This window comes from Artibeus jamaicensis, unplaced genomic scaffold, assembly GCF_021234435.1.
Source record: "Artibeus jamaicensis isolate MK-2021 breed Jamaican fruit bat unplaced genomic scaffold, CSHL_Jam_final contig_548, whole genome shotgun sequence".
Lineage (NCBI taxonomy): Eukaryota > Metazoa > Chordata > Mammalia > Chiroptera > Phyllostomidae > Artibeus > Artibeus jamaicensis.
The window spans coordinates 10,358,463-10,372,428 of record NW_026521883.1 but is presented as its reverse complement, the minus strand read 5'-3'; the positions used below and the strand labels follow the sequence as shown (position 1 = coordinate 10,372,428).

General features: G+C 42.3%; 1 protein-coding gene across 4 annotated transcripts in view; it reads left to right on the top strand.

The window, feature by feature from the left end:
* The window catches only part of APH1B (aph-1 homolog B, gamma-secretase subunit), a 56,525-nt gene that overhangs the window by 14,720 nt on the left and 27,839 nt on the right, over nucleotides 1–13,966 (top strand). For 2 of the 4 annotated variants that reach the window (XM_037151103.2, XM_037151100.2), the window contains 2 exons: nucleotides 4,787–4,914; nucleotides 9,901–10,812. In XM_037151103.2, the coding sequence (XP_037006998.2) occupies nucleotides 4,787–4,914; nucleotides 9,901–10,068 (296 nt within the window). In that variant the 3' untranslated portion in view covers nucleotides 10,069–10,812. Of the gene's footprint in view, nucleotides 1–4,786; nucleotides 4,915–9,900; nucleotides 10,813–13,966 lie in introns of those variants that run through there. The other 2 variants (XM_037151101.2, XM_053670001.1) reach the window with 2 other exon arrangements.

The following is a 13,966-nucleotide window of genomic DNA, read 5'->3' as shown; positions in this document are numbered from 1 at the left end:
CTGGAGGCTTAAAGGATAGATCTTTTTCACCTTTTTCATTATCCTAAAGTTTTTCACCAAAGATTTACTTGAATGTTTTGATTTACAGAGGTTTACTTGGATATCAGTCTTGAGATTGAAGTCTCTTGAGATTCAGGTCCCCACGGTAGGCTGCTTTCCCATCTCTAGGAGGACTTTCTCCTGCTTCAGTAGAACAATGACTTGAAGTATTGCTGACTGCTCATCAGAAATTCTGGAGGACAGAAGGCAGTGGGACAGCATTTCCTCATTTCAGCTGACACTTCCATCCTTCCTGTGGCTCAGGTCAAGAGCTGGAGTCATTTCTAATTCTTTTTCTCAAAGTTCACATTCAACTCAACAGCAAATCTTATCTCCAACTTCTATTTAAGTCTCCACCCAAGTTCTTCTAGGCTTGCTTTTGATTTATATATGACAGCAGGAATCAATGGTTTGGGAGCTAGTTTGGAACAGACATTTAAAGAAAAGTAAAATCTGCTGGTGCTGAAACTATTCCAGACCTGAGGTAAACGTGGAAAGTTCCTAGTTAATTTCAAGAACTCAGTGAAGCATTAATACAAAGTGATGACATTCTGAGAGCCCACCCTCACTGTCTGCTGCCAGAAGGTGGGTGCCCCGTTAGGGATTTATACCCCAGGTTCCTGTGGGCACCACCTAGAACCCTGCTGCTAAATGGCAGCTCCAGCCACTGAGTTTTGGCATGGTTTATTATGTAGCATTTTTGTGACAACAGCTGACTGATACAGAGTTGCAAGTATTTTTTAACATGTTACTTGTGAGAAGAGAAGAGTGGGCTTGTGATTATTCAAAGAGCCTTCGTTGGATCAACAAGGATCCCATGCTTTCTCAGCACTGTTGGGGTCAGATAATTCTTGGTTGCAGGGGGTTGTCTTGTGTGTGGTAGGATGCTCAGCTGTGCCCTTGACTTCTGTGCACTGTGTGCCGGAGGCACCCCACCCCCACCTGTGGCAACCTCAAATGTCTAATGCCCCTGGGGGCAAATTACCCCAGCTGAGAATCACTGAGTCAGAAGGCAGATTTGGGTTTAGAATGAGAATGAATTTTCCTACAGTGACTGTTTGAATGAAGTAAACTCCTAAAATGGAAGTATTTGAAGTGGGCCCTGTGGGATCTACTTTTTGATCGAATGGGGGATTAGATCTACATCCCCTAAGGGGCTTCCCACTGACTCCCCACTGTTGAGCTAATTATTGAGGAGAGAATTTCTTTGTTCTTCAACATTTGCTAGAAGGACTTTAAACATAAAATTATATCCTTGGCAGTCTTTTTAGCTCATAAACATACTTTGAGGGCATTTTCATAAATATAAAATGGTAAATGCTACTTAAACACCTGTAATCATTCATATTGCTTTCAGGACATGTTCTTTATGATGTGGTTGGTATTAAGTACTATGCCTTAATGCCTTATAGTACTATACCTTTCTTATAGGTATGTTATGTAGCTAAGATTTTCAAAATGTCTCTTTTTAATCTTGGAAAATGTTATTTGATTAGTAATATATGTACACCTGTATTACAATAAACTAGGTCACAGAATTCTCTTACATTTTTTAAAGCAAAAGTTTAAAGTTAAACCCCTTTTATAGGAAAGGTGTTTTCAGAAACATTAATTTAATTCTGTGGCCTGACTTCTACTTGGGCTAGGTCATTAGAGATTGTTCAAGAATCCAGAGAGTTTCTGCGATCAAGGGGGTTGGAGGAGAGTCCCTCATTTCACAAAACCCTGACACCCTAGACCCTTCTCTTACTTGGGGAAAAAAGCCAGAAGCCCAATCACATCCCGTGTGTTGCCGCCACCACCCAGCAGCAGCCCTTGGCTCTCCCTGGCGTGGTTAGAGATACTCTGAAGTCAGGGGAAACCAGCAGATAGCAATCTCTGTGCTGGCAGGACCCCGTATTAGAATTAGCTGCTATCCTAGGGTATTGCCTTTGCAAGGACAGAAAAGTAGGTATCAGGAACGAAGGAGAGAGGGACAGATGTGAGAATGAGGGTATTTATGAATCTGGGCTAGAGTGTTTGGAGTATATTCAGGAAAGATAAAAGAGCCAAGTAGTTAAATGTAGCCTCTTAAAGATAACACTGAAACATTTTGCTTAGGAATGGGTTAGATCGAAACATTCTATACCAAGAGAATTTGATTTAAAAGATTATTAGAAGAAAAAGTCCATTATTGAACTTGACAGCACAATTTCACACTATGGTACTTATTAGAATTGTTCTGCTTTCTGTTTAGTGTTTTAAAACATTACAAATTATGGAAACATCTTTCATTAATCTGGATGATAAACTAATTTTGATAATTTTATGGTTAATTTCGGGAAGTTTTTTCTACTTTTAAGAATACAAGAACAAAATAAATTTTAGGGTTAGAGACACTGAAGGACTTTCAGAATTTTCTATTTAGGAACATGAATGAGAAATGTTTTGTAGTTAAAAGATAATACCCTATAGATACTGTTAGCATCTGCATTTCTAGTTGGAGTTACTTCCATTTACCGGAGAGGAGTGTGTCTGTGGCAGAGCAGTTCAGATGGCCAGGTCCTGGTTTCTGCTGGACCTCTGACCAGTTGTGGAGAGAATAAACAATAAAATCCCAGTATTCCAAATAGCACGTTGTAGTAGTATAAAGACTTAAAATGACCATGGAAGCCAGCCAGAAAATAGTGCTAGCTGAGTAAATACGCAGTTAAGTAGAAGTGTACAGTGTTTCAGTAGTTACCCCAGAGGTCCCTGTTAGATATTGTGTTGATAAGACAGTATACTGGAAAGATGGGGCAGAATTTCATGAGACTGTTTTGTGCACCACAGTACCCCCGGTACCTAGAACAGTGCCTGGCACAGACAGGTGTAGATAGACTTGACTTTGGAGACAGGGTCAGTACATCAAAGGTCTTTCCTTTTAGGAAAGGGTCTTGCAAACAGAAATATGGACTTAGAATTTGAGAGAAAGGTCAGGGCTAATGATATCTTGAGGATCCTTGTCTGAAGCTCACAGACAAAGATGAGAATAAACTGGAAATTTCCTAGGTGAGAGCATTTCCCAAGTAGCCAAGCTCCGGGACCTGACCATAGGAGCATGATTGGCTGTTTTCAGTGTTCGTTTTGTGGTAACGCATAGACAGATGGGCAAATGTAAGCTGACAGACAGATGACATATTTATGGTGTCATTGCTTTCCCTTGACATTTAATTGACATCTAGGTTTTAGAAAAACCTTAGGGTGTGAGCATTTGTGCCTGTGTAGATTATAGTTTCTCCCCTGGTCTTTTCTGATGTAAACTTAACTCCTGAGTGTCTTCGGTAGACACCTCTGGACCACCACATCGCCAGACAGATGAAGCGTCTTAGGACAGCTTCCCTTTCTAGGATCATCACTGGGATTAAAATGTGTCATTTTAGTTTAGTCTGCCCTTGTCCCAGAATTTTTTAAAAAATCCCTCTTCTGCTTTAATTAAAGCATTCACCATCATTTACAGAAATGGTGGCATGCTGTCATGAGATGTGCCGACTTTTCTCCAGCCCAACGGTTTTGTCTTTTTAACCTTGTTTTGTGTGTTTTTGACTTTATGTAAGTGAAGTAATAGTCATTTTTTCACAAGGTGCCTTTTTCTTCCACTCAGCATTATATTCTTGAGATCATTTATACTGCAGATCATATAGTGTTCTATGTGTGAATACACTACAGTTTATGTATTCTGGTAATGATGGACATTTTTGTTGTTGCAAATAGTGCTGATATAAATATTCACATGTATATCTCCTCATGCACATATATGGGAGTTTCTCCAGAGCAGCAGTTCTCAAACTTGACTGCATCAGAATCAACTGGAGGGCTGTTTAAACAGGCTCCTGGGCTCATTGCACCTCCTTCTGTAAGTCTGGGCTGGGTCTCAACAATTTGCATTTCTAACAAGTCCTCATCTGTTGATTCCAGAACTGACTGCTTCAGAGCATAGATTTACCTGCAGAATTGCCAGAGTGAAATAGAGGATGCAGATTGTAACTTTAGTAGATAATGCTAGATTTTTTCCTACCAGCAGTGTGAAAGAGCATCATCAGAGTGCAATTTTTGCCAGACTGGTAGGTGTTAGTGGTATCTCGTTAAATGGCCAAAAAAGGGAAATCTGTATGTCTTTTTTTTATGTTAAAGCTTTCAGAATATGTGGAACTTGACCATTTTAAGTGGAAGAATGTTATCCAGGACACACACAGTATTCCACAGGAAAACCTGTGTGTGCTAATCAAATTCAATTTCAGTTGCTAAACAAGAATCTTAAGTAATTATTGTAATGTTTAATATTTTTATTCTTCCTTTGGCCTTTAAAAAATCCAAGGAGAAATTTCACTTTAGTGAAAAGGCTTGTTTAAACTGAAGATACTCCTTTTAACTGAGGAAAGTCTTTCTTATTGAGTGCAGAAGGCTAATTTAGAAAGAGCTGATTAGATATCACGTATTGCATCATTCCTCCGAGGAACTCCTTGAAAGCCAGATTCAAGTTGTCTTTTTAACAGGTTCACCATCTAGAGAAGCTCTTGCAGAGCTGGCCCCTTGTTCAGAAATGTTGCTTTCTGCGTCACCGTTGGAGCGAATGTGTGTCACGGTCCTGCTTCTGCCTGTTGGTCAACCCTCTCAGTGCTGTGGTCTGTGGTCTACCCCAAGGGCCTGTGTGTCAGGACCAGGTGTTCAGTGGGCTTTGGCATCAGCTGTTCATATAACTGGGCACTAATGGGTGACTGTCTTTCAGCTTTCATGACGCTGGTTATCATATTGCTGCACATGTTCTGGGGCATTGTATTTTTTGATGGCTGTGAGAAGAAAAATTGGTACACCCTTCTGGTAGTTCTTCTGACCCACCTGCTGGTGTCAGCTCTGGTGAGTATTGCCACTGTGCTCAAACTGTTCTTTGGAGCTCAAGTCCACGTCTCAAATGGTAGCTTCCACTCTAAATGGAGTACATGCTCATGGGAAAATGAGGAAATTCAGAAAAGTTGTTTAAAAGAATGGATGAATGCCCTGGCTGGTATGGTTCAGTGGATTGAGTGCTGGTCCGTGAATCCAAAGGTCGCTGGTTCAATCCCCAGTGAGGGCACATGCCTGGGTTGCGGGCCAGGTCCCGGTTGGGGGTGTGCGAGAGGCAACCACTCTCTGATGTTTCTCTCCCCCCCTTTCTCCCTCCCTTCTCCTCTATCTAAAAATAAATAAATAAAATCTTTAAAAAAAAGAATGGATGAATGATAGATAAAATCATCTAAGTCTTACTACAGAAAGACAACTATTAATTTGTTGGTTGATCTCATTAAAGATTTTTTTCTACTGTCTTTCTTTTTTAATAGATATAGTCAAACCCCAAATAGTCTTGCATTAAGGTTTGCTGTGTAACACATCTTAAGCAATTTGCATGTCCTTGTAAATCCTTGTAACATAAATTTTAATGGATTTATACCATGACATAAAGATTATATTATAGGTGCTTAAGTGACTGATCCTTCTGTTTCTACTTTGGTTATTATAATGCCGTCTTGGACATTTTGTACAGGAAACTTTTTCAATATGTTGTTCCAAGGAATGGAGTTATAAAGTCAAATGGCATGAATATTTTTTAAAGTCTTTGATACAAATTGCTAAAACACTGTCCCCAAGGTTGTACCATTACTCTATCTGATCAGACTTGACTAGATGCTTTTGTAAGTACTATCAAATGTCTTGGGTCTGACTTTTATTACAGTTTGTCGGATATTTACATCAGAATTCTGCCCATCACTCCCTCATTCAGACCCTTATTATTTTTCATCTAAAGGATTTAGCAGCTTTCTTCTGATGGTGTCCTGCCTCATGTTGCCCTCCTCTCCATCCCTGTGGAAGTTATGTCAGGTGTCCTTATACCGGCCTCCTTTTCCTCTTATCCCAGTCTGACTGCATCTCCCACCTAAAGCCTTCTGGTGATGCAGGCTACTAATGTTTCCCTTGATAAGACTGCAACTATGTAAAGTCAAATCTTCATGAAAAAAGACTGGAAAGAATGCATTAAAATATTAACAGCGTTAATCTCTGGGTGGATTCTTTTATTCTATATAGTTTTTGGCATGTTCCAATTTTTCTACAACATACATTTTATTTATTTATTTAAATATTTTATTTATTTTTAGAGGGGGAAGGGAGGAAGAAAGGGAACTGAACATCAGTGTGTGATTGCCGCTCACGCACCTCCTACTGGGGACCTGGCCCACAACCCAAGCATGTGCCCCGACTGGAAACTGAACTGGTGACCTCTTGCTTCGCAGGCTGACATTCAGTCCACTGAGCCACTCCCAGAGCTGCTCCCACACATGAGGCCTTCTGTACGGGCCCTCTCACATGCCCTCCGTGCTCAGGCCCCTCCTCTGAGCCATACTCCACCTGCGCCTGCTTCTGCGGCTGCACGCCACCTCCCTGTAAGCCCGGGGCAGGGCTGTCGCTGTATTCCCTCCACCACCCGGGGCCCAGGGTTCATCCTGGGGAAGGCCTTGCCCTGTCCTGGTTGTCAGGAGGAATGGGGACTCAGGGCAGCCTCCTGGGGGGCAGAGGGACCACAAGCAACATACATTTTATAATCAGAAAGGAAGTTACATGAAAAAGCAAATGCCTTTCTTGTGGATCCCATTGACCATTCATTTGACAAATAATTTGTTGAGTGCTTCCTATGTTCCAGGTACCGTTCTAGGTGAACAAAACAGTTCAGTGACCAAACTAAAGATCCCTGTCTTTATAATCTAGTGGAGGGAGAGAGGCAATAAGCAACAGACATGATCAGCAATTGTGTAGCGTGCTAGAAGTTGATAGGTACTGTGGAGAAAAGGAGGGTAGAGAAGGTTATGAGGGATCCAGAGTGTGGGAGATGGAGGGGTGTGGAATTTTTTTGAATTAGGCAGTCAGAGTAGGCTTCATTGTGAAGGTGACATTTGAGCAAAGACATGAAACAGAGTTGGTTATGTAGCTGTCCGGAAAAAGAGCATCCTGAATTGAGCAGCCAAAGGAAGAAGGTCGAGCTTATCTTTATGTACTTATTGGACATTTGGATAATCCTTTTGTAAAGTGCCTGTTCAAGTCCTTTGCCTATCATTCAGTTGTCTCTCTTTTTTTTTTGATTTGATCTTTATATATTTAAAAGAAGCATTTGTCAGGTATATATATTACAAATAACTTCTTCTGCAAGGTGGTTTGTCTTTATATTTTCCTGATGTCTTTTTATGAACAAAATTTATTCAGTGTAGTCAAATCAATTTTTTATGATTTGCACTTACAAATTAATAGATATGATGTATAGAATTATTCTGAAAAAGAATCCAGAAAATGTTCAATGCCTACCATGCCCACAGGTGCCTCTTGAGAAAAATATTCCTTCTACATAAGGTGCTACCTGCAAAATTAGCCTATTTCTACGGCCAGAGCCGACAGGCAGGGCTGGTGCTTAGCCAGGTGCATGTGCAGGGAGGGGGAGTGTGAGGAGCTTCGGAGGCGCTCCCCTCTACCCAATACACAGAGGTGTGTGGTGACCAGCTGACCCGATTAGGTCCTGCCCTTTGTTTTTTTAAAAAACATTTTATTTTTTAGAGAGAGGGAAAGGGAGGGAGAAACAGAGGGAGAGAAACTGTGAGAGAAAAACTGATCAGTTGGTTGCCTCTCATCCCAAACTGGGAACCTGGCCCGAAACCCAGGCGTATGCCCTGACCTGGGATTGAACGAGAGGTCTTTCAGTTCTCAGGCCAGTGCTCGGCTCGCTGAGCCACACCAGCCAGGGCAGTCCTCTCCTCTGCTGAGTGGCTAGATGGGAACCTGTCTCCCCACCTTCTCCTGTCCCAGCAGAGGATCCCTCCTTCTGTCAAAGGTCAGTTCCCTGACCTGGGGCTAGACCTGACTCTTTCCTACTTAACGATTTCACTTCTTCAGTTTTGTCCTGGCCTATATCACCAGCTTTTCCATCTCCTCATCAGCTTATTGCCTTTTCCCCAGGACTCTTTTCTTCCTGTTCCCCATCACAGCAGAACTCAGTGTTGTCCCCACAAATTCTGTCTTCACTGCTTTACTTCTCATACTTCTGGTTCAAGCTAGCGTCTTCTCAGCCACCCCTTTAAAACTGCACATGTCGGGGTCAAAAGGACCTCCTTTTTTCCAGATCTAATGGACAGTGTTCTCTTTTCATCCCAGCAACCTTAAAAAGAGTTCACCACCCTCTCTCTGAAATGGTGTTCTCTTTTGATTTCTGCATCACATCTTCTTGATTTTCCTTTCACCTTTCTGTTTTCTCTTCTCAGACTCCTTTGCTGAGTCTTGTTCACCTAGTCAAGCCACTAAGGTGGTGTTGACACCTCTAATTTGCTCCTTCGATAGCACAAATAATTCATAAGCATTCTCAGGCCTTGGTCTTGACTTCTCTTTTCCCTTCTCTCTACAGTAGCTCCATGGGTAAGCACTCGTAGCTGTGGCTTTAAATGCCATGCGTGGACTGTACCTCTGTTCCTCTCTCAAGTCCAGACCTCTCCTCCCCCATATTCATATATCTAACTGCTTACCTTATACCTTCTGCCTTCTGCCTTTGGAATCTCACAGGTAAGTCAATCTTAGCATATCTTCTTTGAACTGGATTCTCACCCACCACTCCATGCTTGGTCTTCTTCAAGTTTTTGTTATCTCATTAAATAGCACCACCATTTACCTAAAGCCAGAAACATGGAAGTTATTCTTGGCCTCTCACTATCCCTCACACGCCCTCCATTAGCAAGTCCTGTCAGTTCTTACCATCCACTCTCCGTCTCTGCCTCCACCACCGTGGTCTAACTCACCCTCCTGTACTCTCCCCAATCCAGTGAAAAAAATCTTCCTAACTAGTCTTGCTGCTTTCATCACGGCCTCCCTTGATCCTTCTCTGCAGTTTCAAAAATCTAAGTCTAGTCATTCAGCTCCCCCACCTAAAACACTTTGTGACACTCCATTGCTCTATGTGTAGAATCCACATTCCCTTCCAGCATGCTTCGTAGCTGGCCCCTGCCTTCGTCTCTGACCTCACATGATGATATTGATGCTTCCCAAGTTCTCAGCTGACCGAGCTCCTTCGGTTCCCCCCCTCAGTCTCACAGGCTGGCTCACTCCACCTCCTGTATGTCTCAGTTTAAATGCCACTTCCTCGGGGCTTTGCTCGACCACCCTAAGTATGTCACTGTATTTTTACCTATCCCATTGCCATCACAATTATAATTATTCTGATCTGGTATTCATTGGAATTTGTGATTATGTAATTATTTATTTATTCATTCATTCCCTGTCTGCCTTACCAGTGTATGAGCTCCATTAGGATAGACACTGTGGTCCTTCCCCACTGTGTAACACAGTCCTCTTGGCCTCCCACCCCATTCGTGTTCTTCGGGTGAACTTGTGGAACCCACAGCAGTCATGCAGCTGAAAAAGAGATGCTGTTCCTTCGTGTTCCCTTGGGTACTAAGGATTCATCCTAAGTAGTTTGGACTTCTCTGGCTTTCTTCCAAATTCTGAGAGCCAGTTAACACAGAAATGATTATAAATTGGGCCTGGTTATATAACATGTTTTGTCTATTGGGTATTCCACTAGGTTCTGGCTTCTGGTTACACTCTAGGGCTGCCATTTGAATACCATAAAGCACAGATCTGTGGGCTGGTGTCTGTTGACGAGTTTAGTCGGTGTGTCTTTGTGGGTTTTGGTGCTCCTCAAGGTATGACATACATCGTATGTTTGGTGAAGCACACCCCAGCTATTAAAGTTATTTCACATTTGCCTTTATCTTCAGTTGCTCCACATGTTAATAAGCTAGCCGTTACTACCCAAGCTGATTTATTTTTCCTTTGCAGACCTTCGTTAGTCCTCACTATGCAGTAAGTCTGGTGTCGGCATACGTGATCATGGTGCTCATGGGCGTCTGGGCGTTCGCTGTGGCTGGAGGCAGCTGCCGCAGCCTGAAAATGTGCCTGCTCTGCCAAGACAGGGACTTCCTCCTTTTCAACCCTCGCTCCACGTAACCGCGGAGAACCAGCACCTCTCAAACAGTAAGCTGTGTCTTTGGAGGAAGCACAACTGTGCCTTTTTCTAAAATTCCCCTTTCCCAGTGGAATTTAGTAAAGAACAGAAGTATCTACATACAGCTTTCATGCAACACTCGCCGAAAGGGAGCGGTGTGACCGGGCTGCGTGTGAGAACCACTCAGTGGGGAAGCATGAAGAACACTGATTTCTGGCCTTCTCCCTCCCGTTTTCATTGGTCTGGGCATTTGGCAATTCTTTAAAATTTTTATTTATTTTTATTTTATTGTATTTTTTTTCGTTTGGCAGTTTTTAAAAGCTTCCTAGATGACTCTCACGTGCAGCCAGGTTGAGAACCATCAGTGTCCAAATAGGAACTTCCTGAGACTGCCACAGGTGAATAAGAATCAGATCAGCTGTTTCCTAACCCACCTTGTGCTGAATGGCAGATGCTGGTCAGCCTTCGTCTTTTTCAGTGCTGAAGTCACAGGATGCCGAAGGGCCAGCATCTCTGTAAACTGTTTTCGTGTACTTCACTGCTCTCTTTATGAGAACATGGTAGGCTGTGCTTCTGAATACAATAATAAATTGCACTGACTTACTATGATAATTTAGCCAAAGTAAACTATTGATTAACAAGCTGTTAATTTGTAGTTTTTCCATTCTAGGTTTTGCTTTCTGAGGCATTCATTGTTTTTGAGCATAGATTCAGTTTCTTTCATTAAAAACCAAGTTATTTTCTGACTTCCTGGGAAAGTATTATAAAACCGAGAATGTTAGTGCCATTCTGTGAGTCTTCCCTGAGTTTAAGGCTTTTTGTGGGCTCTGCCACACAGCCGAGCGCTAGTTGCTGGGCCGCGGAGGTGACTCCCGTTGTTCTCTCTCTGAGCAGCTCTGCAGGCTGCTGAGCGACGGAGCTTTTGACAGGCCTCACTGGAGCTGGGGGCAGTTGATGGCAAAAACAAACCAAAAGGGTGGTGGTAACACTTTTAATTTGCTTCTGTGATACTAACCAGCACTTCCTCCTGAATGGTGTAGGTGTAAAATTGGGAGTACGTCTTAAACTGCCAAATTCGGGCTTTTACATGATCTGTATAGTCTGTATATCTAGTAAATTTCCCTGGGTTTTGGCAGCAGATACAGTGTTCCTTTATAGGATACCCAAGGTGTTTGTTCAGCTTCTAAACAATGCTTTTGATTTCCTTTATGAAGGGGAAATGCCAGTGAATTGTGCCTTTACTCACTAGAAATTGTTCCCAGTTGATGGCTTTAGGAACCTGATGGTATGAAATGGAAATTTCCAATCCATTAAAGTGATAGATAACCTCAGTGAGTCCCACCTGTGCTGTAGAACATCCAGATGAAGTCGGAGCAGCGATAGCAGGGCTCTCACCCTGTGATGTGACAGGTGGAAGAGTTCGACAACCCGTAGTGAGGAAGAGTTGTGAACACGGGGAAATGGAAATGCGGCCAGTGTTTGGGGCTAGCTGCTTATCATCGTTCCAGGGCCCAGAACCTATGCTGGAACCTTTCCCAGTTAAATTCCCTCCCATGTTTAAATTACTGGAATTTCTCAGTCCAGCGATTTGAGAGCAGTAGGGTTTCTAGCAAGGCTGTGAATAGTCTCATAAGCAGTTAAAGTCATTCCTTTGAAGTCTACTTCAGTATTTATACTAATGCTTCTGCAGGAGTTTGCAATTTTTCACCTTTATACAAGGTTGTCCCTAGATTTGAAGAGTCATAGGAGATGTCAAGGACACAGAGACTGACTAGTGCAGTTTACTGTGCAGAGTTGAGGGGAACAAGCTAGCCACCAAACTGGGCTTTATTGTCTTAAATGGATAACCTGATAGAATATTTACTGATCTATAAAGTATAGACAAATCTGAGAATATTAATATTAGTCATTCTTCAGCTCTGAGGATGTCCTCTTTGCTTTGATAGTTTAGTATTTAAGTAAAGAAGCTGAGATATTGTAAAATCTGAGATATTTATAAAAACCTCTTGGGTGAGAAGAAAACTTTCTTTGATGGTGAGACTGTTGTCTCAGTTCAGGGTTATTTAATAACCCCTGATTACCTGTGCATAAAGGAACGTGGTAATCCTGATTTCTCTTAGAATGAGAGCATTGCCATAGTAGGTTAGGTACTGTTGCAAATAGCCTTCTAGCCTTGCTTTGCCTGATGCCAGGGAAGCCCAGAGGGAGAGTATAGTCTTCTTCTGTTGCCATATATATGCAACTTTCAAACACTGGTGTCTGCACTAAGCTTTCCGAATCCTGATAGTGTTTGGAGAGGAGGAGGCGGTGGTGATGTATGCTGCCCTCCACACAGAACTTTCTCAGTTTGGAGGGAAATGTAGGTATAATAAAGTTGACCTTGGAATGTGAATTATCATTGCAGCTCTTGAATATGTTGCCATGTGAATGATAGAGATTGATTTCATTGCTCTCTAATAAATGTGTATTTACTTTAAATTAATTCAAATTGGTGGTAGTAACTGGAGAAGTTTTGTTACTTTGATCCTGGCCTAACTGGCAGGGTAGCCCCTTTCAGTGCATCTTAATGAAAATGGAGCTGAAAAGAACAAGTGATGATATCTGCAGACCGCATAGGAAATGGTTTTTGTTCCCAGTGTTAATGTCTTCATTCTAAAAACATTCCAGAGTTTGCTGAGAGTGTTAGGTTCCCTCAGAAATGCCGGTTTTCCTTCTTATCCATAGAGTGCACTCCTGAGCACTTCTTGAGAGTGCTAGGTTTTTGTTAGCTAAGTTTTTCCTGGTCCCCACCATTCGTAAATCTCGGTAGACCGAGTAGATGTCACAACAAAACAGTTTCAAGGTGCTTTGCTCAGAGCACTTCGTTTGTGACTACAGTGTTTACATTGCTCATTTAATAAGTGGCTTTTTACTTCATTCTATCAAGTTTTAGTCCTTGGAGAGGTGGGCACTCTAGGTGCAGTGTGTACCATCTTCCGCGTTTCACTGTCGTCGCACGTACTCGCACTGTCAGACCTCGTGTTCATCACACAGTGCAATAGACTCTTTCCAGACCGGCATTTTTTAGTGAACAATAAGAACATCGTTTGGCACTACTAACTTCCCATGTTTCCTCTTTTTGGGGATAATGTGTCCTTCAGTATCTGTTAACATCACAGTTTTTGTCCCTCATAAAACTTGGCTGTACATTCTATTGTTTATGACTGGTCAGCTCCGAGACCTTTTTCAAAGATAAATCTCTGCTGTCTGATGTGAAATCATGAGGCCTTTTCATTTCTCTGTTCTGAACACACTGGTGTTCAGAAACACTTTGGTGCATAGAAGTTCATTGAGACGTCTTAAAGCTTAAATGGAGGAGAATCCTCAAAGGTCCCAGAACCTCACCTGGAAAAATCTAATTGTAAAATAGTGAATTTACAGAGTATCATATAATTGTGGCTGAAGATGGGAGTTGATTGGCAAGGAGAGCACAGTTTAGTTTCTACCAAGTGACCCTGCGCAGCCGGTAGAGTCCCCTGGTTTTTCTTCTCCTTGGTGAGGAGGCCATGCAGCCAAGAGGTCGAGCTTGGCCTTTGCCATTAGAAAGGCCACACAGAAATTTGTTGTGACCCGGAACTCAAAACCATGTGATGCCTGTTCATTCTGATTTGAAATGAGACTGCTCCAGGTTTATACTGACTGTGTTATTAAATGAAATAATCCTTAGGGACCAAGAGCCTTTTTAAAAAGATTTTAAAAATTAATTTATTTAGAGAGAGGGGAAGGGAGGGAGAGATAGGGGAAGGGAGGGAGAAAGAGAGGGAGAGAAACATCAGTATGTGGCTGCCTCTCATGCGCCTCCTACTGGGGACCCAGCCCAGTCATGTGCTCTGATTGGGAATTGAACTGGTGACCTTTTGT